Here is a 26,919-nt window from a genome sequence, read left to right on the forward strand (position 1 = left end):
CCTCTTTGTCCTAATGCCCTGTTTAAAAATTCTATTTCTCTAAGGATTCTTTCATTCAACAAAAGAATTCAATGGTGCATTAACCACTAGATATATAGTGATGAAAGATATGGCCCTTTTCAAGGAATTAATAGTCCTGTATGGAAAGAAAAAAAATGACCAAAAATGTTCTTTCCCCAGAATGAAAATGTAGAGACAGAGGAATTCTCCTGAAAGCACAGAGGAGAATGAGAAAAGTGGAAAATACGGCCATTGTGTTATTTGCATCTACTTCTAAAGTTCTATCAGGAGTGTTAAACTATTCATACATAAATACGACAGAGAGGATTTTTTCTAGTTGGTTTGTCCTTCATTAGACAAAATAAAAACCTAGAGAGAAAGGTTTTCATGTTCTACTCTACTTTCTTTCAAACCATGATATGGTCAATTACCAAACAGCCCAGATTCCCACTCTAGGGAACTGAGAGGCAGGGCAGCCTTCACCCAGTTCCATGCAGATGGAGACCCAGGATGCAACCCTGCTCTGCAACTATCTAGCTGTGTCCCTGGACTTCAGTTTTTGCATCTGTAAAATGAGGACACTGAACTATAATCTCCAAGGTTTCTTCCAGCTTTTCCATGGGATTCTAGTAGCCAGTTAAATGTTCAGGGTAACTAGCTTCCTCCTGATAACTAGACATGGGTATTTATTAAATATGTAGGAAAGTGCTATTACTCAAAATTATCATTAGTAAAATTACATTTAGTTAGGTCATGTTATTCTTAAACATTAATATACTTAGTAATATATATTAATAATACACATTTAATAATATATAATACATTGATATATTTTCTGGGTGACATTACTTTATAATTAGCAATATTTATCATAGCAAAAAGTCAACACGTACGTACTCAACTGTTTTGCCTTGTATATATTATCTAATTCTTCACAACACTCATTAAAGACAGATACTATTACTCTGATGAAACAGACCTCGAGGGTTAAATAACTTGACTGGTAAACTACAAATTATAGTCCTAGGATTCAAACATAAGCAGTGTGACTGCTGAGTCTCAGCCAATGTACAACATTATGTATTTTACAGTATTCCAGATCTTAAAATACCTTCATGTCTTCTTTTGGTTCAATAGAGTCTTCTTGGCAATAAACAAAATCAAACCAAATCAAAAAGTCTGAATACAGGAAAAAATATAAACTAAGTATGACATCACTATCATGGCCACCAGGTGGCAGTAGCACAATAGTGAAAATAGTCCACATGAGGAGGAAAAGTGCTATTTCAGAATTCAAAATAATGGTCTAAGACAGTGGTCGGCAAACTCATTAGTCAACAGAGCCAAATATCAACAGTACAATGATTGAAATTTGAGAGCCAAATTTTTTAAACTTAAAACTATATAGGTAGGTACATTGTTATTATCTTAATTAGGGTACTCCTAAGGCTTAGGAAGAGCCACGCTCAAGGGGCCAAAAAGCCCCATGTGGCTAGCGAGCCGCAGTTTGCCAACCAGGGGTCTAAGACAAAGAGATCCTTCTTTTTAAAGGTGGGGGTAGGTTGTGAGGGGGAGCAGCAGCATTCTCCGTGTAAAATAATCTTACTAACGTATAATGTGTTTCTTTAACAATACCCTCACCAATCTGCGTGAGTAGCTGTCAACACCATCTATTCTCATTCCTTAGGATCAGGTAAACAGCAAGGATTTAGATTTTCTGAGGACTTTTCTCATTTCAGTTTCTCATAGCTATGTCACTACTTCCTTTCCTGACCAATCTGGCACTCATTCAACTCTAGGCACTATGTCACTTTGCTTTCTACTTTGCCTGTGCCATGTGATAATTATGTAAAGTTAACTATTTTTTGTTCATAATATTAAATACAAATTTAAGTAATTACTGTTTGGTAATCTGCCACTCCTGGCCACTAACATAAAATGCTAATGTGGTTCAATGGAAACTGTATAGCTCTACAATTATTGCACGGCAATCTTAGTCATTTCTACATTTATAGCAAGACATCAACAAACAAAAGTTATTAATTAAAACTATCCTTTGAAATCAAAGCTGTTTTAAATCAGCGAAATCTGGAATAGCATGATTAAAGGAAATACAAGCTTTTTCACCAAGTCTGGGAAGCAGGCTTTCACTTTTAATCTTAAGGGGAAATAATCCAAATAGGATAACTGGTAATGGGCAAATCCTTGAAATTCATTAACATATTTCTGGGAATTTAAGAGCTAGAAAGGATCTGAGACCTCCAATTTAACCTCTTCATTTTACAGATCAGGAAAAATATCTAGAGTATATGGCCAAGATAAAATTATTTACAAAATGGAACACGGGAAGTAAAAAGCTCTGGATGGAATTACAAATAAATGTGTACTAATGTCTACCCATCAACTCTCATTTAAAGATGGATATAATGCTCTGTCCCTTACCTGCCTTGGTGTCACTATGATTATAAAGATGGATGGCTCTGTCAGATACATTATGGCTGCTCCAAAAAAATCAGTAATTTATAATTTACCACTGCCCAGAAAGGTCCCTACTTATTAAACTTAAGGTGGGGATACGGGGGGAGGCGGGGGCTGCACGGGGGGAATCAGCAGATAAAGTATCAAAGAAATTTTCCAAAATAAATATGTAAAACACTGTTTACACTGTGACTCAAAATCCAGAAAGAATAAGAGGAAAGACTGAGAAATCTGAGTAAATAAAAATACATTTTGCCCTGGCCAGTTTGGCTCAGTGGATAGAGTGTTAGCCTGTGGACTGAAGGGTCCCAGGTTCAATTCCAGTCAAGGGCACATGCCTGGACTGCAGGCTCAATCCTCAGTAAACGGGGTGCAGGAGGCAGCCAATCAATGATTCTCTCTCATCACTGATGTTTCTCTCTCCCTCTCCTTTCTTCTCTGAAATCAATAAAAATACAGTGTTTAAAAAATACATTTTTTTCATGGGAAAAATGCCATAAGCAAAGTTAAAAGACAAATGACAACAGTATTTGAAAGTTTTATCATAAAGGCTTAATTATTCAAATATACAGAGAACCTAAAATGGGGGGGAGAGGAAGAAATCTCTAGAAAAATGGGCAGAAGACAAATGACCTTAAACATATGAAAAGATGCTTGACTTTGCTCACCAAATTTAAACTACATTGAATTAGCATTTCTTTTGTATTACAGTAACCAAAAAGTAACAGTTTGACAATACACACTGATGAGGTATGGGAAGATAAGCACCCATGTACATTGCATGTAGGAATATAAAGTGGTACAACTACTATCGAGATTCTGGCAATACCTAAAACCGATATACATGCATTTATTACCCTTTGATCAAAAAATGCCACTCCTAGGAAACTATCCCGAAGACATACTGGCAAAAATACGAAGTCACATATGCACAGGAATATACATTGCACAACTACTTGCAATAGTCGGAAAAAACACAAATGCTATCAACAGGGAACTATTTGAATATTCATCCACCAATAAAATACTATGAAGCTGTAAAAAGGGGTAACAATCTCTACATACTTCTGTGGAGGGCTCTACAAGGCATGTATTATTAGGTAAAAAAAAAAAAAAAGGCAAGATAAAAACAGTATATGTGAAAACCACCTTTTATCTTAGAAGGGAGTGTGTGTGTGTGTGTGTGTGTGTGTGTGTGTGTGTGTGTGTGTGTGATGCATTTGTTTTTAGGAACAGATAAACCCAAAACTACTAAATATGATACCTATGAGAAAGGGAGTCAGGTGGAGAAAAGAGGGATGTACTTTGTTTTACAGGTACCTGTTTTATAGGAACTATGTTAATGGTTTACATATAATAAAACAAATCCATATGGGAAAAAAGCAAGATTGAAAAACTGAAAACAAAATTAAATAAACCAACTTACCAACTAGATATCAGGTTGACAGCCTAACAATATATTTGTTTCATGTTTTCAAAATGCAATAATTGTACCGTATATATATCCAAAAAAATGGAGTATATAGTAAGGATAAAAAAGAACTGCAAAGAAATCCTGAACACTATTCAGGAATCATATTGTTGATAATAAAATTGGTGATGTTAATTTGAAACAGTTATATATAAAATATAGGATAATAAAAAAGTAATTATGTTAATGACATTAGGTACCAATATTTTTAGCAAAAGAGGAAAAGATAAAAATATAAAATCAAATATAGGAAAAACTTATAAAATTAAATTGGAAATATCAGTGTGAATTCTGTATATATCTCTTTATAAAATGTATTTCCTAACTTTGGCCACTGTAAACCTAGAACTAATGACCAACCTCGCAGCAAGAGTACCTCTAGCACCCAGACTGTGGTCTCTCAATACCATCGCCCACTCAAAGAAACCAGGCTTCTTGGTGGCCAGAAATATATAAATAGGCCAGGAACATGTTTTACCAGAAAATGAGGAAATTATCAGAGACCACGAGTCACATCAAAGTCTACAGGAGCCAACTTAAAGGGCCCACCACTGGCCAAAATACAGGACAATCTGAGCATCCAAAAAACAAAAAATGACTGCAATAGGTTGAAACAGTTTAAATATATTCAAGTCAATAAGTTCATGATGATTTTTTTAAAAGGCAAAAACCCTCATGGTTACCTTTGGAGGTCGTTAGGCCACCAACTCATTACTGTAGTCTGAAAATAGAGGGAAAGAATTAAGCATTTTTCTTGCCTCTCCTGTACAAGTTGTGTTTCAAACAACTGATGGTAGTCAAATAGCTGGTGGGAGAAAGTTCTTCATGAAAGATTTCCAGCTAATAAATACTGAAGGAATGACAGAATTATAAAATCACCACATTAAACTCCTAATGTAATCATGGATGTAGGCAATCTAAATCCATGAGACTTCCCTTTTAAGGGAAGGGTTCACAGGGAATTTCATGATGAATGGATGGGGCTGACAACACTTGAACCCACTATGCTGCTCAATCTTAACATCACAAAGAGGGACAATTCGTTGTGTGCCTCTCTAATAATTAATGCACTGCACCATAGGACATCGCCTTGCCCCACCCCTTCTAGCTTCCTCCCTTGTGCCCCGCCCTTCCTGCCCCAACCAAAATATATATATATATACACACACACATATATATAAAGGTTGAATCTGATCAAGCTTCTAGATCAGTGCTGTTAAACAGATATTTCTGCAATCATGGAAATATTTTCTATCTACATCAAACAGTAGCCACAAGGCACCTGTGACTGCAGGTCCTTGAAATGTGGCTAATGTGACTAGGGAACTGAAATTTTGGTTTTATTTCATTTTAATTCATTTAAATAGCCATGGCTGGCTGGTGAGTACAATAGTGGACAGTACAATTCTAGATCTACTAGTTTAATGAAAAAAAAGGAAACAGATGTACATGTTAGTGCAGATGTAATTAGCTAAATCTAGAATGTTAAGGGGAAGGGGAGGCTAGATTTAAAAGCTTTAAAAGGTGTATCAATCAAATGCAACATGTGGATCTCCATGGGATTTTTGACCCAAACAAGTTAATTATAAAAAGACATTTAAGGGACAGGGGAAATCTGAACCCAGACTGAATACTGACATTATGGAATTTTTATTAATTTTCATAGGTGGATGACAGTACTGTGGTTTTGCAAAACTGAAAAATATAAGCCTAGCTCTTGGAGAGAAGAAAAAAACACAACCCTAACATAAAAAAAAAAAAAAAATTCAGTGTCTGAAACCAGTATCAGGTTGACCTTTCTTTTAGAGTAGGAAGCGCTGAGAGTGGACTACATAGGCCACCTCTACTACCGGAAACAGGAAGGACCAAGCAGTCATCCTTTCAGTGGGAGGAAAATTGAATCGGTACAATTGACATACACAATTATAATTTTTAAAACCTGAATCTACATACATTTTAAAGGGCAGTGAGCGTGACAATGTTTATAAAGCTTTAACACATTTTACATTGTCTTTATTACTACACTAGAGGCCCACGGCATGAAATTCGTGCACAGGTTGGGTCCCTAAGCCTGGCCAGCAATCCCGATGCCAGCTGCCCTCGGGCCTTCCTTCGCGCCACCCCCTGGTGGTCAGTGCACATCATAGCAAGCAACCGAACTCCTGAGGGGACACTTTGCATATTAGCCTTTTATATAGAAAATTATATTGATCACTGATAATATACAAAGGACAAGAAGGTCAGGATAAAAGTCAATCTAAAGATTCCAAATCTACATTCCAAGTAATAAAATAATACACTTTACTATATCTTTAAGCTACAGCTATAAATCTAAACGTTACTATTTGGAGGTAACGTGTAGCTGATGATTGTTATGATTTCCTTTTATCTATAAAATTAAGTGCAAGCATGTGAGGGACTGTGAAACTATAGGGTACCTTCTCTATAACACTGATTTATTAAGAGGAATAAAATAACACTTAAAAGTTTCAGGAATCAGATGGTCAGGCTCAAGAAAAACGACTTTGTGCAAATAAGTGTACTGCAACTAAAATGAAGACTAGTCACCGAATTCTCGCTCATCTTCACTCTCTTACGTTGTAAGGGGCACCTGCGACGACATCTTCGTTATTAGAGTGTCCCTAGGGCACCATCCCCGTCACACCCTCACTCATCATTGACTTCCCAGCCATGATTTGCATGGAGCAATCCACCGTTCAGGGTTCCCCCACTTCAGACCCTCCTGTACTAACATTCATGTGTTTTAAAACGAATCCACTTGTTTTAAATGGCTAACCCTCCCACCGTAGGCGGTGAATCACAACAACGCCAGCAGCAAGCTGACCAACCACACGGGGCAGACGAGGCAGGAGGGTAAGTGCGGGGGAGCCCAGGGCTCGGGAGCAGCTCGCCCACCCCGGCCCGGCCTCGGGGAAGGGCTGACCACCTGGCTGGCCCGGACAGCGCGCCCGGCGAGGCCAAGTCCGCCTCCGCGGGTCCGCAGGCCGTACGCGGCGAGGCCGAGGGGCGGGGCGCCGGGGCGAGCCCGGGGCGGGGGAGGCGGGTCTGGCGGCCTGCGGGCTGCCGCGGAGGCCAGCCCCGGGCCATAGACCCGCGCGGCCGAGGGCCCTGCCGCGGCCAGGGCCGCCTCCGGACCAGGACACGCCCGCCCCTCGCCCATCCTCCGAGCGCACAAGCGGTTAGGGGGCCGCCGCGCGCGCGCGCGCGCCCGAGTCTTCCCGCCGTTACCTTCGGCCGGGCGCGCGCGCGTCACGCCCAACCTGACGTCCAGCCTCCGCCGTCCGCACGCTTGTTCCGCCCCCTGCCCCCCTACTTTTAATGGAACAACCTCCTTCCTGACCTCCCCTCCGTGCAAGCAAATGGGCTCGTCCACATCCGGGGACCAGAGGAAGAGGCGTGCCGGTCACGTGGTGCAGGGGCGGGCTCCGGCGGCAGCGGGTGCAGCGCCGGGTCGGTAAGGGTTTCCCGCGCTCCTAGCCTTGGTTTTGGAAAGCGGGAACGAGCTCGTTCCTCAGCCTCACACTTCCCCTCCACTCCCATCGGCCGAGGCCGCTGTCTTCACTTTGTCCTCCTCCTCACTGCCCTTACCGCTGGCCAGGTCGGGTAGAAAGGGGCTTGCGTGGTGGGCCGGGACCTGTACCTCCCCCGCCTCCACTTTTGGTCTATCCAGCCCGAAGCCGGAAGTGGGTGCTGTGGGCGGCCCCACACAGCCTTACCGCTGGTGGTGGCCTGCGAGGGTCATTTCTAGCGAGGGAAAAGCCCTTCTAGCTTTGATCTTGTCACTAAGTATTTATAAAACACAGAGATGGATAAAACGTGCCCCCGCCCCAGCGAACGCACGCACCGCGTGTCTGGGAAGAGCGTGGAACCGGCGGTGTGACCAGCTTCCAACCGGGGCCCACTCAGTGCGCGCTGGGAGCTGGGAGCTGCACAGGAGGGGGCGCTGTGCTCTGCCGGGGGCTTGCAGAAGGTCTCCTGCAGGAAACAAGTTTTTTAGATCAGCTGGGGCGGGGGGAGGGGGAGGGAAAGAAAGGAACGAGCATTTCGGGATCGGGACAACCACACGTGTAAGTTTGTTCAGGAAACTGGTAGTGGTTCATTCTGCCCAGTGTAGCAAGGGCTTGGGACAGGGGCCGCGTCCTGGACGCAGTGCCTGCCTCGATGCTTTCCAGCCCCTTAAGAGTAGAAACACCTTAGCACCTTACTCTAGAAATGGGGTGTTGACCCGGGTGATCTTAGGCCCACGTTGAGTTTGGAAGGAAAAGTACAGGTTAGTGACGGGGGATAGAGGCTTTGAAGTGTAGAGGACGGACAGTAGGATAGGCTTAGAGGTGTTGGAAAGAGTGACAGGTGAAAAAAGATTGAGGCCAAATAGGGGAAAGATGTGTTGAGTCACTGATACAAAATGTACACATTAACAGTTGGAGGTTGATAACCCCTGAGCAGTCTGTCACGGAGCGAACCAAGTATGGTTAGTGGATAATAAGAACAAGAAGGAAGTGTTCAAGGGCAGAATCCTGCTGAAGCCGGGGTCATTTGAGAAAAATTTACCAAAAAAAGGTGGAATCTTTGTGGGCACCGGCAAGATCATCGGGTTTTGATCAGCAGAGAATAGGGAGGAGGGTATCCCAGAGGCCAGGGCATCAAGGTCAGAGGCGTGGCAGCAGGAAAAGGGGGGCTCTTGTAGGACAGGGACTCCAGAAACATAACTGGAACTGAGGGTAAGGACCCCCTGTGTGTAAATACTCTAAAGATGGGTCCTTGTTTTAAGTTATTTACTGGGTAATGCTGGATTAATTCTTGTGGGAAACATTAAGACCTCACCTGGTTCACTGGTGCAGAAGTAGCTGGGCTTCAGTTTTGTCTGGATCCTTATCATGGGGGTAAAAACCCTTCCCCTGGTCCCACCTGCACAATTATTTTCCACGTGTCAGGGCAATCTTGCAGTCATACTGTTGGAGACAAGCACAGGCCTATATGAATGAAGGAGGTGGAGTCCTCTCCCAAAGATGGTTTCTTGCATGAGTTTTCATCCTCCTAGAGGTGGGAGTGACTGCGAGTACCTTTGGTGCCATTGACCAGCAGGCCATCAGGATGGCTGTTTTGTAGCAGGGAGCACAATAGGGTGATGCCTGTGATGAAGAATAGCCCAAGCTTGGAAACAAGGAACCCAGAGGTACCTTTCCAGGCTGGCGATAGCTGTGTAGGGAAAAGTAAAAGGGGGGCGGGGGGAGATCAGCATGATAAGTAAGTATCTTGACCAGGCAATGAAGGGCGTGCAGCATTAAGAGTCACCCCAAAGGGATGGGAAAGCAAGCAGCATGGAGCCCTACCACTAGTGCTCACCTGGAGGTGCTGCTTTCAGGGCCCAGCCTGAGTACCACCTTAAGATAGGAGGCCATGTATTTAGAAGCTCAGCTGAGGATTTCTGTCAGGTCTGGTTGGTCACTTTGTATAATTCAGTGTTATCATTTAGCTTCTTGGGCTAAGAATGCCAACATTTGAGGCAAGGCAGGTGGTGACTCTTGTAAAAATGGTGCAGGAAACGCTGCAGGGACCAGAGAGGAGACTTGCTTATGAGTCAGGGACTCACCAAAGGCATCCTGAAAGGGAAAGGTGAATGTGCCAGTTGAGAAAGAAAAGCTGCATTCGAGATGTGCCGTGGCCTTATAACAGAGGCCCTCAAATGTATTGCCTTCCTGTCACATGACACTGGTCTGGGCCATGTCCTATGTTCAGTGTACACTACAAAGCATTTACCACCTGGAGGGGGAACAGAAAGGAGGGACTGTGATTACATATAAATAAGTTGTCACCTGACCCAGATGAGAAGACAAGTCTTTCCCAGGGTCCTATTATGCCAGACGACACATCCAGGCTAAGAAGCCTGGGGATCCTAGTGCTGGATTACATCACCTCCTGAGTCTGTGTTTTAGAAATAACCTCTTTGACTGACAGATTTGACAAGATCAGAGCTGCAGGAGGATGGACAGTGAAGTACAGAGAGATGGAAGGATCTTGGATTTGATTGACGATGCTTGGCGAGAAGATAAGCTGCCCTACGAGGATGTGGCAATACCACTGGTAGGCTGTCTTGTAACAATGAGAATACATCCTGCATATCAGATATTTACACTACGATTCATAACAGTAGCAAAATTACAGTTATGAAGTAGCAACGAAAATAATTTTATGGTTGGGCGTCACCCAACATGAGGAACTGTATTAAAGGGTCGGGGCATTAGGAAAGTTGAGAACCACTGATCTAGACTTTTTATTTAAAGAGAAATGTGGTTCAGAAAGCTGATGTGACCTTACTTAGGGGTCATTCCAGGACTGGAACCCAGGTCTTCTGAGCCTTTTCTGTCAATTACACCAAAGCCAGTAAGCCAGATAATGAGGGTTTAATGCATAAGATGGGAAAGAATACAAAGCAGTGCCATATAAGCTATATGGTATTTCTTACTTCCCTACCACTGGCTTGTTGACATTATTAAAAACTCACATGCTTAGAACATACACCTATCCTAAGTTCCCTGGAAAATAATTTTAAAAATCTGGCTTTTCTCCTTTTGCCTTTGCATCAATAGGCTCCTGGAATACACTTGTCTGCTCTATGAAACTGCCCTGCAAAGAGTTTGTTAAACTTATGTAGTAAATTATCTAAAAGCTTAGCTTGTATAAGTGCTTATTAAATATTCTATTTATATCATAGAGGAATGCTTTTCTTTCAAGTATGCCAACTATCCTGAGAAGAGCTGGTTCTAAGATAGAGCTTACAGATAGACTGCTGCTGCTATTACAGAGAAAGAAAATCTAGCTCAACAATGTTTTCATTTAAGAATAAGAGATGATAATATGTTCAATGAGTAATACACATATCACATAATAAATCACAGCTTATTTCAACTTTAGAAAAATAGTCAAAAGAGAGGGTCATGAGAATTATAGCTGCCAGTTAGTGAAAACCAGTTTTATGCCATGGACGGAGGTTGAAATTGGACATACATTCTCTCTAATCTTGAAACAGCCTTGCAAGAGGGTGCTGTTATCCCCGTTTTACAGGAAAGGAATAGGATCAGAGAGGGGAACCTGCCCAGGGTTGAGTAGCTGATAAGTTGGACTTCACACCTGGGTCTGGGAGGCTCCAGATCCTGTCCTGTGAACTTCGATTTCTTTCATTCCATAAGCGTGTCTTTGGAAGCCTTGTGTGTGCCAGATTATGTAAACATAAGATACAGTATCTGCCCCTGCGGGTCTAGGGAGGAAGCACACAAAAATAAATAATTATTTTAATAGGGGTTTTAAGGGGGTTGTCATGAACAGCCACCGTGGTATAGGAAGTGGCTCCTAGTCTAGGAGAAGCCACAAAGAGAAAGTAATGTTTAAGCTGGTCATAAGGGAGGACCAGCAGTTTAGTGGGGGTGGACAAGGGCACTCCAGCAGTGGGGACTGTGCAGAGGCTCAGAGCTTTAAAGTCTTTGAAAGAGAGCGAGGGATGGGGAAGTACACTGCCTTTTCATAGAGTAGCTGCAAAGAATTGTGGTCATTTTTACAGTGTACCATAATAGATGGTTGCATTTATGATACTTTGTGTTTGTTTTCCAAGCACATATGCAATTTTATATGTTGACATTCATTGCCAAGGGACAATCATGACCAAATGAAAGACATCATTTTAGAACACATACCACAGATGGGATGAAATTAAGCAAAGTTGCCTGCTTCTGAATTAAATAATTCATTAAGCAAGGACTTGTTTATGCTTTGTCAGCTATAACTAATTATTGGAACCAAGCTTTCACTTTAAGTTTAAATGTATTATTACTTTACAATAAGTGATAGTTTCTCTCAGCTTGTAGAGCAAGATGTATCTGATTCAAATATGCTTATATTATAAATAAATCATTTTACATATATATTAACATAATTCTAAAGAAGAACATATTCATCTACTGCAAATTGGAATCCATTGGAAAATCATAAGTCTGGATAGTGAATAACAGTTTGCTAACCCTGAAAGAAATGTAAATTCAGATAACTAAAAAGAAATATATTAGTATCAGTGAACTCTGATACAAAGCAGAGTCCTGGTAGTAATACATTTACATTTAAAATATAAGGAAACTGTCTTAAAAGTTCTCTCTACACACAAAAATGGTAGCTATGTGAGGTAATGGATGTGCTAACTAGCCTTATTGGGTAATATTTCACATTATATGTGTAGCAAATCATGTTGTACACCTTAAACTTGCAGAATATTATATGTAAATTAAACCTCAATAAAGCTGGGGGGATATATATGGAAATTACTCCACATTCTACACTAGGTGTGGCCCATGGCTTACCATTTTAAGAAAATGCTGGCTGGATGTGCACTGGTCATTTGCCCGGCTCCACCACTAGGGGGTAGTCTCATGCTACATTTTCACTGCTCCCCACTTAGCTCCATTATACTCTAGGCATGCTGGGTGCAGGGTAGTTTCTTAATACATTTCTTGTGCTTAAGGAATATGCCAGCAAATGTGATATTCTATGAAGGCAGCCCCTTAATAGAATTTTTAAAAAGACTCTTTTCTGTTTTCCCAGCCATTAACAATAATAGCAAATATTCCTTGAACATGGACATCCTGCATAGTGCTAAGCACTTGATCTAAATCACAGTGTTTAGTCTCACGGCAGTCCTAGGAGGTAATGGCTACGTTTCTCTTATTTTCAGAGTGGAAACAAAGACTCCAAGGGTTTGAATACCTTGCCTGAGTAACCCAAGCGGTAGAGTGGCGGGCTTGGGTCCTGGTAGCTTCCGAAAGCTGTGCCCTTAGCCTCCTGCACAAATGCTAGAGCCATAAGACCATCACTCCTTCTGGAGAGGACCTGAATGATACTTCCTCACACCTTTTTATTCTGGCTATTTCTTTAGGATACATTTCTGCCAATTAAGCTACCTGTTTCTAGGAACTCGGTTTAATTCTACGTGCTCTTGACTTTTAAGGGGTTTGTTAATGTACAGTTTACTGTCGTCCTGAATATCCACTGTACCTTTTCAGAATGAGCTTCCTGAACCTGAGCAGGACAACGGTGGCACCACAGAATCTGTTAAAGAACAAGAGATGAAGTGGACCGACTTGGCCTTACAGTACCTGCACGAGAACGTCCCCCCCGTAGGAAACTGACACCTGGCTCCCTTCTCATGGACAGAAATTTTTTTTTTAATACAGAGATACAGAATGTTTTCTTTCAGTCTCCTAATTGAAATCTTTTAGTGATCTAACACTCAAAAATGTACACCCACTTAATTTGTGGCAGCAAAGTGCAGTGTGGAAATACCAGAATGGGAAATTGGTTGAGATTTCTCAGGAATGCAGAATATTTGGCTCTTTGAACCTAAAGTTCTTCATTTGCTAGCTTGTGTTTAAACATGTTTGGTTAAACATTTGCCTTTAATTTTGCTTTACTGTCCGAGTTGAACACTTCCCATCTGCTTGTGTGTGTCCTGTGACAGGTGTTTGAAGATATGAGAGGAAAAGGCTAAGGGAGGGAGCCAGGCTAAGAAGAATGACTAACTTCCCATGTACCCCACTTGGAGACGCAGTCTGAGGGGGTGTGGAGATGTATTAGCCATTCAGAAGCCCATTCACTGACTGCTGGGATGCCTGAGATTCCCCATGATGTTTTCATACCTTGGATACTTTTATAAATTAAACAGAATCTGACATTTCCTCTGCTCTCCCCACATGTTTAAACACAAGCTAGCAAATGAAGATCCTTCTGGAAAGGATCTTCAGCTAGAGGAACCACTAGTTTTATCTAGTAATGGGATTTACTTTCTCAGAGCACTTTGAGATATAACCAGAACACCGTGGAGTCAGTATTGAGTTATAAATTGTATGAGAACTTGTACTTTGCAAAACACTTATATTATCTCCTTGGAATTATTTGCCTCCATTAAGTGGTGTCTGCCTTGTTCTCTGTCTAGATTGTAAACTCTGGGAAGAAGCCCTGGCTTATACTTAGGTATCCATCATTGAAAAACTGAAAACACGGAGTAATTGAAATCTCTCATCCTGTTTTTACTGGGTCCTTCTGTTTACCTAGCTCTTAGGAGGAAGAAGTAAATCACAAACAAGTGAGCTGATTTGGGGATTTCAGTAGAAACCTTGTGTAACAATTCTGTGATCCAAACATCCAGGTGAAAGCATGTGCGTGTGCTGTGTGGGAGGTACAGGCTTTGTGCTGGGACTGCAACAATGAACAAAATAAACAGGGCCTCTGCCTTTGTTTAGTAGGATAAACAAGCATTGAACCAGGAGCCATACAAAGTCATAATTTCAAATTGTGACACTCTAGGAAGGAAAATTGGATGTTATTTGGGTGCAAATCCTGAGGCAGTTTCTTGTGCAAAGGATTTCTAGAGGCTGCTGTGCTCTGGGGCAGCAGGATAGGGCAAGGGGAAAGGCGAGCAAAGATGTGACTTCAGCTGAAGTCTAGCCCAAGGCAGACCCCACAGCAGCTATGAAAGTGGTGGCACCAAGAGTTGTCCCACTTCGGAGGCTAGGCCTTGTACGCAGTATGCCTGTTGGTCGGGATGTGGCTCTGCAGAGAACAGTGCAGCCCTGAGAAGCCAACACAGTATCCAAGGAATGGGCACACAGACCAGGTAAAGTGGGTCTGGGCCCTGACTGGGGGGACCTCATTCAGATTGGGCCATTATGGGTAGATCTTCTGATAAGTATCTTTTCTAGCACGTAATTTGAAGTTGAATTGTGTTTCTGAATGTTTCTCACTCTCCAAGGAGTGGCCAGGCCCTTTATGCTTCCTGTCCATAGCAGAAAGCAGACATGCCCCCAAACAAGCCTACCTCTTGTTTGGGAAGCAGGGAAGGAGAGAAGGAACCTTTTAGGAGTAGAAAGCTGTGCCCAGTCACTGGTGGTATTCAGTAACATGGTTTGGGGTGCCCCCAGAAAGAGACCTGAAGCTCAATTCTGAGTCTTCCAGCCAAGGCCAAGATCCTGCAGCATTGGAATCACCTCCTTCAAGGGCCCCTCAGCGTTGGCAGTGAGGACAGGAGCAGTGACCCAGGTGGACGGAGAGTACTAGTAGAGGTCCTCACTCATGTTCCAGGTCATTCGTGAGCATCCTAAATGCTGGCGAGACCCTAAGAGAAGGAAAGAGCACTCCATGACTACAGCTTCGGTGCTGCACAGTGAGGCCAAAAAGACTTGAAGGACATGTGGTATTACTTGTACCCTCCTTGAGAGTGTGAGCCAACACCTGGAGGATGGGTAGGAGTAGCCAGAGGAAAACCGGGGTTAAGGGGTGATTGCAGAGAAAACAAATTGCATAGAGCCGGGAGGTGGGACTGGCATTACAAGGAAGGTGGGGGGCAGGCAGGAGGAGGTGGGGTGGCCTGATGAGATTATATTTTATCTTTCTAAATATAAGTCCCTCTGGTTTTGAGCAGGTAGGAGTAGAAGTGGGAAGACAGAAGAACTTTGCTTGGCTCAGGTGAGAGATGATGGTGGCTTGGGCTAACAGGATGGAGGTGGAAATAAAGGAACTTGGAATACCCCTTAGAAGTAGAATTATCCAGATGTGCCCAGTGAGAGGCATATTGCATGACGACGGCACCTAGATCGTGTTTGTGTGGTTCAAAAGAGACTCGCGTGCCCATTGTGAACCCTGCCCTTATGACCCAGGGTTGAATTCTCTGAATCAGACACAGGACTCCAGATGCAGCCTCTGTCCTCTGGAAACATAGAATCTGGGTCCAGGAGCCCCATCCCTTGAAGCCCAAGTTAGACCCACATCTGAATAATATAGTAACAATAACGACAGCGGAATGCTTCCATGTGCTTCAAACGCATGATCTCTAGCCCCCATGTCCACTTTGAAGGTGGATATTTTTACCCTCCCTGATCAGGAGATGGCAATTTAAATGACATGTTCCAAGTTAAAGACTTACTCCAAATCACTCAGATTGTAAATGTAGGCTGTCTAATCCCCAAACCCAGGTCCTCTTCCTGGACCACGTGACCTCCCTGTAAAGCCTACTGTGACCACTCCATTCTGAAATGGGAGGAATATTCCATCAGGACATTAAGAATTTCAAAATGTTAACCATGTTTCTATAATTGAGCTAAAGAACTGAAAGAATAAATTTTATTAGGAATCTGGGAGTCATGAAACATTTAAAAATTCAACCTATTACCAAATCCATATATAACTCATAGCAGCATGAGTCATGCTGTTTTCACTGGTTTTTGTTCAAGGTTAAATCCCAAGTGTGTATTTTCCAATTTGGGTACATTGAGAGTGAAGTTTAGTAGCCGTGCTAGTTAGTAGCGTACCAGCAGGGGGCGTCAATCTCTATAAGAAAGTCAATCCCTGGCAGATCGCTCAGTAAACTTGAAACTGAAGATACTGGATAAATGTGGTGTTTTGCTTGGAAGTCATTCTGCACATGTGAGGCTCTGGGATTCTGGCCACCCACCCTTGGGCTGGGCAGCTCACCTAGTGGGCTCCTCACTGGTGCTTCATAAGAGGTCAAGTGAGGGCACCTGGAAGGTGAGGGCAGTTCAGAACTTTGCTCACCTGTGACCCCAACTCTTCCTCAGGCCTGGGGACTCTTTCATTAAGCGTTTCCCCATGTTTTGGTGTTAAATCATTTAGATGATTTAGGCATCATTATGGAATGACTGTTTTCCAGACCTTTAACTTTTTTTTTAATCCTCACTCGAGATTATGTTTTTTAATAGATTTTAATATGTTTTTTATTGATTTTTAGAGAGGGGGGAAAGGAGAGGAATAGAGAGATAGAAACATTGATCGGCTGCCTCCTGCACACCCCCTACTGGGGATACAGCCCACAACCCAGTCATGTGCCCTGACCAGGAATCGAACCCAGGACCTCTTGGTTCATGGGTTGACAACCACTGAGCCACACTGGCCAGACCAAAGCTTCCTTTCTTGATTTACCCACAGTTAAATTCTTTCCCCAGTTCCTTGCCACTTCATATGCCATTGGTCAGATCCTGAGGGAAGCAATTGAGGGGGTTAGGGGCTGGCACAGAAAGGCAAATGGGTAATCTTGACCTTGGCCTTTGACCCTTAGCCAACAAGTACTGGCTTCATGGCCATGCAACCTGTGCAGTCACACAGGGTCCCACATTCAGATAATTTTTCATCAAGGGACCCATGTTTTCATTTTGCACCAGGCCCAATAAGTTAGGTAGCGGGTCCTTAAATCTATGGCAACCATCTGTAGGGGTTCCCTGTGGGATGGCGACTAACTTGACCCACTGTCTTGAATCTTCTGTCGCCCGGGGTGTAGCAATGACGTTGTCTCAGAACAGAGCCTCTGGCTGAAATTAATTACCAGAAGCACAATTACAGAGCTGGAATAATGACCAACACATTCATTTATGATAGGTTTCTACCTGGATATTTAATTTACCCCTTCATGTTGAACCATATGAAAAAAAAAAAACACACGTTTTTATAGATTAAAAATTGTCAGTCACCATTTTCTATGTTTTGAACTCATTTTATTCTTACCTCGAGCCAGCACATATATACACACACGAGAACCAGATTTGACGGGTAGAGACGGGGAGCCGGCAAAGGGTGGAGAATTTGAAAACAACCAAATGACTCCAAAGGAAGTGAGGGAGTTGGGTGTATAAACCCATCCCAGTTATTCCATGCCTTCCCCGGTGACTCAGATCCCCTTTATCGTGGTGCCACCACCCAAGGGCAAAAGGGGTTTTCCTCCACCCATGCCACGATCTTGCCTCCACTCTCTTGGCATCTCTGCCATGCTCCCTCCCACCCTCATGTCAGTCTCCAGCAGTTCCCTGCCCCCACCCCATGCTCACAGATCGGTAGTCATGCTAACTGGCATAGAACCTAACTGTGCGGCACTTCCTGAGGCAGAGTGAGGTGGCAGCATCCCTACCTCTTTGCCAGTAGGACTGCCCTAACATCTGTCAACTAAGACCCACATGGCCACCCCTGGCTCGGCCCAGACAGAAAGGACCATGGGCCAGTCTGGTGAGGCACTTCTCTCCTGGCCCATCTTCCAGGCTCTTGTGTTCCCCACTGCTCTCCTCCCAGCCTCTCTGGGGGCTGTGCAGATGTTGAGACATGCCTTCCTCTTCACTCACAGCTCCTGCTCACCCAGGGCTGCCCTCCGGGGGACTAGGTGCTCATGTGTCCCAGTTCTGAGCCCAGGAGGACAGGCAGCGTTGGCTTTGGGAGTACCAGGAAAATGAGCATCCAGCTGGGTTGGAGAGTCCCAGATGGACTGGACTCTTGGCAGGAGCAAGAAGGGCTACAGCTCTGGTCCCCACGCCTCCCACTGACTGCTTCCAACTTTGCCCAGTTTCTCTCTTCCTCTCAATCAACCAAGCAATCAATCTTTATCTGTGTGTGTTCCTTTCTTAATGTTTTTCTTCCTCATATTCAAGCATTTATCTAAATACCTTACTCTATGCACTAGACTTATCTTCTCTTATATTGCAAGTACCTTTAAAGTACAACTTACATCAAGTTTGCACCCTGTTTTATACTAGAGGCCCGGTGCACGAAATTCATGCATGGGTAGGGTCCCTAGGCCTGACCGGCGGTCAGGGCCAATCTGTGAGGTGACCAGTGGGGAGATCAGGGCCCCCGCTCACACCCGCCTTGGCCTGGCGCCGCCCACTCACCTGCTCCACCATCCCACCGTGGTCGCACTCTCATTGGGGCCCCTGGTGGTCAGTGCACATCTAACTCCCGGTAGATCAAACTCCTGTCCGTGGGGACAATTTGCATATAAGCCTTTTATTATATAGGATATTAGTTTCTTATTTGAAATTATGTGTAAACAAAACTGCAAAGTATAATGGCTAAGAGTATAGACTTTGGAGGCAGAAGGACCTAGGTTCAAAACCCAGTGTATCAGTAGATGAGTGGGTAAAAAAGCTGTGGTACATTTATACCATGGAACACTATGCGGCAGTGAAAAAAAAAAGAATCTCTTACTTTTGAGACAGCATGGAGGGACCTGGAGAGTATCGTGGTAAGTGAAATTAGTCATAGAAATACAAGTTTCACATGATTACACTCATATGTAGAATCAAGTAACAAAATAAACTGATGAACGGAGTAGATCCAGAGACATGGAAGCATGGAACAGAGTGCAGAATCTCGGGCGGAAGGCAGGGGAGGATGGGTGGGCGGGAGATAATCAATCAAAGACCTTGTATGCATAAATGCATAACCCATGGACCCAGACAATAGAGTGCCGAAGGCCTGGGGGGGAGGGAGTGGGGGCTGGAGGAGGTCAATGGGGGCGGGGGGCGGGGGGGAAAGGGGACATGTGTAATACTTTCAACAATAAAGAAACTTTAAAATTAAACCAACAAAACAACAAAAAAGTATAACATGCGCCAGCATCCCCAAACCAGTTACTGACCTTCCTGAACCTCAGTTTCCTCATTGGAAATAGGGTTGATAGAGCCACTTAAATGGTAGGTTTATTGGAGGCTAAAAGGGACAATGCAAGTGAAGTGCTTAGAACAGTTTCTGGCACATGGTTAGCACCTGATAAATATCAGCTGTTGTCTGTTTTCAATATAATAAAATAAGCTTTCAAATGAATTCCACATTGATGCTCTGAAGTCAAACAAAGAATAATTTAATTATGTCAATAATCATTCCCGAATAACCCTCAGGAATTATTTTGCATAGTAGAAACAGAATGAATTAGGAGGCAGAAGATCTAGGTTCAAGTTTTAGCTCCACCACATACCAGAAGTCTGCCTGTCAACTTCTCTGAGCCCACATCACAGGGCTGGGGACCAAAATGAGTACGATGTATTCAAAACCGTTTTTGTAGATATAAAGAACTACATACACTTACGTTAAACATCATAATATATTTCCTTTGTAAGTCTATAATTTATTCTCAAGTCCATGTTTCATATAGCTCTTTATATATGTGCTAATTTAAACATAATAAATGAACACATAGGCATATCTGCATGTGAATTTGCATTAAACTGTTTTGAAAAGTCTGGAAGAAGAAAAGACAAAAAACTATTGGCAATCATTGCCTCCAAGGATAAGGCTAAACTGGCTGAGGAAGGAAATTGTCACATCTTTGTTTCCTTCTGAAAAAGTGGTGGGGTTATGGGAAATTTTCAAAAATAATAATGTAGATATTGCAAAAATAAAAATAGCATTGTTCTGAAAAATATTCTCACTGCCTTTGAATAAAGATTTGGATGTACGTTAAAACTTGTGTCAGCATTCAGCATCCACTAACATTCAGCAGGAGCGTCAGCTGTGGGAAGCACTCGCAGATGCAGCGGAGGATCGGACATGGATTACACTTGAGATTATAATGTGCTGGACCAGATAAAACACTTAGGCAAGAGCCACAATCTAAGAACAAAGTGGTCAGTGTGCCTCGTGCACTGTAAGTGCTCAATAAATAATGGAAAAATGGACAAACGGATGGATGGATGGATGGAGACATTGTGAAAAGATAGCCATTGAAAGACAAGCTTGACTTGAACATCTAGAGATTAGAAAGTGAGCTGGGAAGGTACCTTCTGGTGAAATCCTGTTATTTCTAATTCAATATCAGTTTTCCCCTCCCTCTCTCTCATCCTTCCAACTCAGGGGTGGGGCTGGTGTGTCTGGAAACATGTGGGAATATATTTGTTGGGGGGGAAGGAAGGAGGGGTGTCAGGGAATACTGCTGCATTTAGTGGTAGGTTGGCTTTTAAATAAACTGCAATAAAGAACTGTTCCACCCAAATTACTAACAGGGACCGCATTGAGAAATACCAGTAGGTGAGAGAAGCATCATAAACGGATCATTACAAGATCCTAAAGAAGCTGATGACATAGATGTCTGCACATGTTTTCTGCTTTTGTAGCCAAATCAAATGTGTGACCGCCCTCCTAGGTAGCTTGCCTTGCTGGAGCTGGAAAAGCTAAAGCCAGCTGCCAGGCTCCCTTAGGGCTAACCTCTGCCTGTGCCCCGGCTTCCCCTGGGCAGATGTACCCTCCAGAGACCTACCGACTGGTGGGGCTTCGGGTCCTGTTTTGTGTGTTGGTTTGGTTTGGTTTGGTTCTTCCTGCGTCAACATGAAGATCTCAGTGTCTAGTCCAGGGGTCCTCAAACTTTTTAAACAGGGGGCCAGTTCACTGTCCCTCAGACCGTTGGAGGGCTGGACTATAGTTTAAAAAAAACTTTGAACAAATTCCTATGCACACTGCACATACCTTATTTTGAAGTAAAAAAACAAAACGGGAACAAATACAATATTTGTATTTGCATGTGGCCCGCGGGCCGTAGTCTGAGGACCCCTGGTCTAGATGCTTCCCGAGTGTTGTAGACGGGATGCCGGGCACCCATCGCGCAGCCGAAGCTGTGTAATCCTGGAATCAGGCGTGGCTGGGGCTTCCTGGTTCCCAGGTTGCCACGTCAGCAGCTGGGGCACAGCTTCTGGAATCCCGTTTCCTAGTCATGGCAGACGGGGAGCCTCCTCAGACGGATCGGTTCTGCACTGGAGTTCTGGGAGTCAGTCCTAGAAGCTCAACAGGGAACCCGCTCTCCCACCTGACCTGACAGAATTGTAAGCACCCAGGGTCCTATACTATGTCATGCAGTTTCCCCCTCCCCCGCCCCCCGCTTCTACCTGTCTTTCTACATAAACTTGTCATCTGTTGCTGAATGCTGACACCGTGGTCAGCCTAATAATCAAAGAAATACAAATTAAACCAACAATGAAGTCATTTCTCATTTCAGAATGTGAACATGTAAAAAGACTGATAAAATCCAATGTTGGTGAGGATGAGGGGGAAGGGAAAACGGGCTTTCTCTTGGAGGCTGTGTAGGTTGGAGCAGGCATTTTGATGAGCAGGTTGGCAATACCCATCCAAGTGTAAAATGTGCATGGACTCCCCCTCTAGACATCTGTCAAGGAGAAATACTGCCACATGTCCTTAAGGAAACAGTTTCCACGGGCAGTGTTCACACCATTGTAAGAAATGGAAAACAACAATAAATGGAAATGTCCGTCAAGAGAGGATAGCTTCGAAAATTACTGTGCAACTGTTCTTTGGAATACTCTGCAGTCAGCAAAGAGGGAGGCTAATATGGACTAATATGGAAAGACCTTGAACATATTTCTACGTGAAGAATGAATTGCAAAACATGTGTAGTGTGATCTCACTGATGTCTTAAAACACACACAATGAAAGTATACGTTTCTATTTAAACATGTATCTGTCTGCAGAAACCCAGACAAAGGCAGGAAGGGCACAAACCAAGCTAGCCTGCAGAGTGGGGGAGGCGAGCTGAGGAGAGGCCTGTGTGGGACTTTTGCTGCTATTTTCTAACCGCTATTCTGTTTCAACATTTGAATATTTTATGAGAAGAATGTTATGTTTAATATCATTACATTAACACATAAATGTGAAGCTTATAAAACATTCTATGGGCAAGATGTCAACGTTCAAATGTCAAAGCAAAAGCTATTTAGACTATAGAGATTGCTTGTTGGATCCATCATATCTGAAAGAGAGAAAGAATGACAAAATGAATCTAGTGGAAGAATATGGGTATTCATTGTCCTAGTCTCTCAACATTTCTGTATTTTTAACATTTTTCATAATATAAAGATGGAAATAAAAACACATCAAATACACATCCTTGGATACAGACACTCTTTTCCTGCACAAGCAGATTTTTCCAGATGTTGGAAGCAAAGTCCGTGGCTCACTCAGCTGCAATTATGGCCAAAAGGCATTGCCAATCTTTCTCAACCGTTTCTTAGGGCAAGTACCTCACTCCCCTGGCCTGCGTCTTGAGGAGCCTGCAGATGCCTCTCTGTGGCCTGACTGGGGTGAGCAGCAGCCCTCTCCCCAGTCCCTCTGGGGCACAGTCAGGACCAGGGCCTGTTGGGGAGCAAGAATCTAACTGTCCCTCCGCTCCTCTCCCTACAGAGGGGGAAGGCCATGGCTAAGGGCACCTTTAACATCAACTAGGCCCCACCCAGGTGTATATTTCAACCAGCCCATGAAGGGACAGGTGGCCATTGGAAAGAGGAGGAGCGGGGGGCTCCTTTGTGGTCACAACAGGAGACCCTGAAAAGATCCCACTCATTGGGACTGGTATACTCAGGAAGCCTCATTCAGTTCTGAAATAGCGGTTTGTGGATAATGGGGGAGGCGGCAGGGTCGAGATTAGGGGAAAAAAATAAAAAGGAGAAGGAACTGGAATTTTAATGAGAACCATCTGGAGCGCTTGCCAAGGGTGTAATGTTTTTAGTACAAGAAAGTAATTCCTCAGCGTAAATGAGGAAAAGAGCAATGAAGAAAATGGTGAGATTGTGCTTACCGCCCAAACTGATGTGGGACAGAACCACGTAGAACAGGCAAAGCAGGCGCACAGGGCGGGATTGGGGGGGCTGCGGGAGGAGAGCGCCCCCTTCTCTATGCCGCTCCGCAGGGAGGAGGAATGTCACTCCTCTGCCAAGGAGACTTTGAGGGATGGGTTGTGGAGGGCCCTGGGCCAGCGCCTGGAATCTGGGTAACCATGGAAACGGACCCGCGGGTGACAACAAACACGGGATGGAATTTCAGCGTTCGCAGCCAGGCCGCAGAAGAAGAGGAATGGGAAAGTTCAGGAAAGTTTTTTGTTGTTGTTGCTTTGAGCCCCGGGGGTCCGGGGAGGCACAGGAGGGATCAGCAGTATTCAGAATAAAGGACCCCTGCCCAGCACCCCAACAGCGTCACCTGGAGCCAGATTCTGGATTCTCCATTCTACACCATCAGTGTGCAGATGCCAGGCATTCATGTGGCTGAAGAAAAGCGGGCCTTGATTGAATGAGAAAAGATATACATGTGTGAGAGAGGAAAAAAATGTTACAGATACTAGGCAGAAAATGTTTACAAATGAAGCTATGGACTCCAGAACTTTCTTTCCTGAGGACTTTCCAAAGAGAATAGCTAGCACCATTCCTGGACAGAGTCACCGCTGAAGCTGAAGGAATCGTGAAGACATCTGCTGCAGGCTCTTTGCTTTGCAGATGAGCAAACCAAGGCAGAGTAGAGGACTGGACCCATGTCCCGGCTCCTGATACAAGGTTCTTTTCTTTTTCCTTTTTCCTTTTAATATTTTTAAATTGATTTCAGAGAGAGGGAGAGATAGAAACATCAATGATGAGAGAGAATCATTGATCGGCTGCCTTCTGCACGCCCCCTACTGGGGATCAAGCCCACAACCCAGGCATGTGCCCTGACAGGGAATCCAACCGTGACCACCTGGTTCATGTGTGGATGCTCAACCACTGAGCCACACCGGCCGGGCAAGGTTGTTTTCTTGACAGTATGTCCCAGGGGCCTGAAACAAGCCCATAGTAGACCCTTGGAGTCCACAAATGGGTTTAGGTGAAATTGTATAAATGGGCAGTGGTAAAATAAGTAATGAAATTGTTAACTCTGGGATCAGAAAAGCGGGGGAAATGCATAATGGATTGCCATTCTGAGAAACTGAGATCAATATGGTGTAAAATCCACTCCAGTCCCATGGTTATAACCATCAGTAGTTGAGAAGGAGCCTCTGTTCTGAAAAGAGAGAGACTCTCAACAGTTAAGAATTTAGCAAAGAAGATCGTTTTAAATAAGCAGAGTTACATAACTTTATAACCGCTTCAAGAAATCATCTTGAAACTTCATTAGCAAAAAATGCCCCTGAATCAGCCAACAGGAAATAAGTCCAAGGAATTTCTGGAAATAGGAGGGTGTTTTTGTGTTTGTTTTTCAAGTGAGAAAAAAAGTTTTTAAGGAAAAAGGAAGCCCTGACCCACATAAAGATAGGGTTTCAGTCAAACTAATTTGAGAGCAAGAGGGAAAGTGTACGCCTCAGCAGTGGAGGGAGTGCCCAGGCCTGGAGGCTGAAAACAACTACCACCCCCCAAAATGGACACAAGAAACAGCCCGTTTTATGCTAACGATGACATTCCATTCACCGAGAAAATAACCAACCTGCAGGAGACTGTCCACAGCCCTGTTGACGTTTACAGAGAAACTTAAAAATTGTTTCAGCACTTAATCCAGAAATACTTGCTGTTTATCTTGAAGTCACTGATTTTCCCCTAAAACTCTGCTCAGTAACTTTTTTCCTGAAAGCCCTTATTTCCCTTTTTCAGAAGTTAAAAATGGGGGGCAGTGTTCCTCACTTTCTCAGCAAATGTTTTTGACAGTCTACTCTATGCCAGGCCCTGTGATCATATCCGATTGTGACTGCCTCTTTGGCTTAATACCATATCTGCGTTTTTAATATTAAAATGCAGAGTCGGCTAGGAATCTGCAAGCCTCTCATAAAATGCTGAGAGTTGTCCATCTTCAAATACTTAAGTACTACGCAAGCTTCAAGAGGCCACTGCCCATTCCTAATGAGAATCTTCTGTTTATGATTCATGGATTAAACCCCTATAAACGGCTCTATATACATGCCCAAAATATGTGGATCCACAAGAGGTCTGAGAGTATTCATGTAAGTATGTATCTGCTCGTGAGAAAGTGTGTGTGGGAGGGAAGGAAGGAAGGAAGTAGGAACTGTTTTCATTTAAAAAAAAACTAGAAGGGCAAGCAAAAACGATTCATACCCATCATTAAAGAAGTGAGGTGTAGGGCATAACGCTGGGAGAAGCCAGCGCCTTTCCAAATGGTCATTCCTTTAGCCCTTGAAAAGATTATTCTTTTGAGGGAAACCATGGGCTGGTGTTTGTTTTCCTCAGTAATAATTACACTGTTTTGTGTTGTTGTTGTTCTTAACCTCGGTGATTTTTAAAAGGTGAAAAGCCTTTTTATCCTTTTGTAAAAACCTTTATTTAAAAAATCTCAATCACTCAGGTTTCCATGATCTCGGTGATAATTATTACACTGAGGGGAAGGGCCCCTGCTGTTGGCATGGTGGTCTCCAGGCCATTACATCACACAGAACTCGCCTGACCCAGTGGAAGGGGCCTTAGACGAGGTCATCTCAGCTCAGGGGGCCCAAATGTTTGTCATGAGAAAGTGTCCTCCAGGCAAGGTGTCCCTTTCTGATCAACTCCAGACCGTACCCATTGGATAAGCAGAAGTCTAAGTGCTGGATGTGCTCAAAGTGAGAGCACAGACCCGCCCTGTCCCCTCCCTGGCCTGTCCCCACAACTTGCTTCTAGACTTCATGGAAAGAAGGGACCAGAAACATTGGAGCTATTACTCAGATGTTCTACATGTGTTGTGCGAAACTGATGAGTATAACTTCTTTTTCTGGTCAAAATGCCTGTGTGAAACGGGATTTTCCAACATTAAATCTAATGAGCCAGCATATGTTGAGCTTGAGTTTGTACTTATTGTCAAATATAGAAGCCCAACAAGCAAACTGTATCCAGGTGATGTCCTATATCCACTAGGAAACCTGCAATCTCATTTAGGAGGCTTCGGGTTGCAAGTAATATGAAACGCAACTAACTGAAGCTTAGCAATAAAGCACTTGTTATTTCTCCAACCAACCCAGACCAGGAATGATTAATTCCACAACTAAACAGCGTCACCCAGAACCCAGGTGCTTGTCCATCTTTAAGCTCTTGTGCCTTTTTTAGCTGTCATCTTGCTCCCCTCATGGTCCCAAGATGGTGGCCACAACTCTGGCCAACACAACCTCACATCAGGAGCAGAAAAGAGATTGTCTTTTCCTTCTGGTTCAAGGATGGGCAGATGGCAGAACCAGAACTATTGAGAGCTTAGTTGGGAAGGTGGGACGCACACTGGATGCATATAGCCATGTGGGCTGCTGGCAGTCATCTTGGAACTATGTGGTGAGAGCATATCTGAGAATGATTGACAGCTCAGAGGAGAGAAGAACCAAGCCAAGAGACAGGGCAGAACTGGATACAAAGGTCATT

The 26,919-nt window shown here is 43.7% G+C and overlaps 2 protein-coding genes across 15 annotated transcripts in view; one reads left to right on the forward strand and one right to left on the reverse strand.

Moving 5' to 3' along the window:
• Window positions 1-7,642, reverse strand: part of CEP63 (centrosomal protein 63) — a 41,807-nt gene extending 34,165 nt beyond the window's left edge. For 2 of the 10 annotated variants that reach the window (XM_036332525.1, XM_036332529.1), the window contains exons 1-2: window positions 6,897-6,918; window positions 4,633-4,670 (exon numbers count right to left, since the gene is read on the reverse strand). In XM_036332525.1, the coding sequence (XP_036188418.1) occupies window positions 4,633-4,661 (29 nt within the window). In that variant the 5' untranslated portion in view covers window positions 4,662-4,670; window positions 6,897-6,918. Of the gene's footprint in view, window positions 1-4,632; window positions 4,671-6,896; window positions 7,112-7,198; window positions 7,289-7,310; window positions 7,537-7,558 lie in introns of those variants that run through there. The other 8 variants (XM_036332522.1, XM_036332521.1, XM_036332518.1 and 5 more) reach the window with 8 other exon arrangements.
• ANAPC13 (anaphase promoting complex subunit 13) lies at window positions 6,715-14,032 on the forward strand. 5 transcript variants are annotated; one of them, XM_036332536.1, is made up of 3 exons: window positions 6,715-6,823; window positions 9,929-10,054; window positions 13,018-14,032. In XM_036332536.1, the coding sequence occupies exons 2-3, from the start codon at window positions 9,956-9,958 to the stop codon at window positions 13,141-13,143; spliced, it is 225 nt and encodes a 74-aa protein (XP_036188429.1). In that variant the 5' UTR covers window positions 6,715-6,823; window positions 9,929-9,955; the 3' UTR covers window positions 13,144-14,032. The 5 variants fall into 5 exon arrangements, with proteins under 5 accessions (XP_036188429.1, XP_036188425.1, XP_036188427.1 ...); XM_036332532.1 differs by lacking the exon at window positions 6,715-6,823 and adding an exon at window positions 7,286-7,424; XM_036332534.1 differs by lacking the exon at window positions 6,715-6,823 and adding an exon at window positions 7,296-7,420.
• Window positions 14,033-26,919: the final 12,887 nt, after the last annotated feature.

Source organism: Myotis myotis, unplaced genomic scaffold (assembly GCF_014108235.1).
Source record: "Myotis myotis isolate mMyoMyo1 unplaced genomic scaffold, mMyoMyo1.p scaffold_m19_p_13, whole genome shotgun sequence".
Classification (NCBI taxonomy): domain Eukaryota; kingdom Metazoa; phylum Chordata; class Mammalia; order Chiroptera; family Vespertilionidae; genus Myotis; species Myotis myotis.

Bases quoted from the DNA above. Each gene is read 5' to 3' on its own strand.
- ANAPC13 (XM_036332536.1), top strand. From the start codon at position 9,956: ATGGACAGTGAAGTACAGAGAGATGGAAGGATCTTGGATTTGATTGAC. The intron at 10,055-13,017 runs GTAGGCTGTCTT...GTACCTTTTCAG, and splicing joins AGGATGTGGCAATACCACTG to AATGAGCTTCCTGAACCTGA.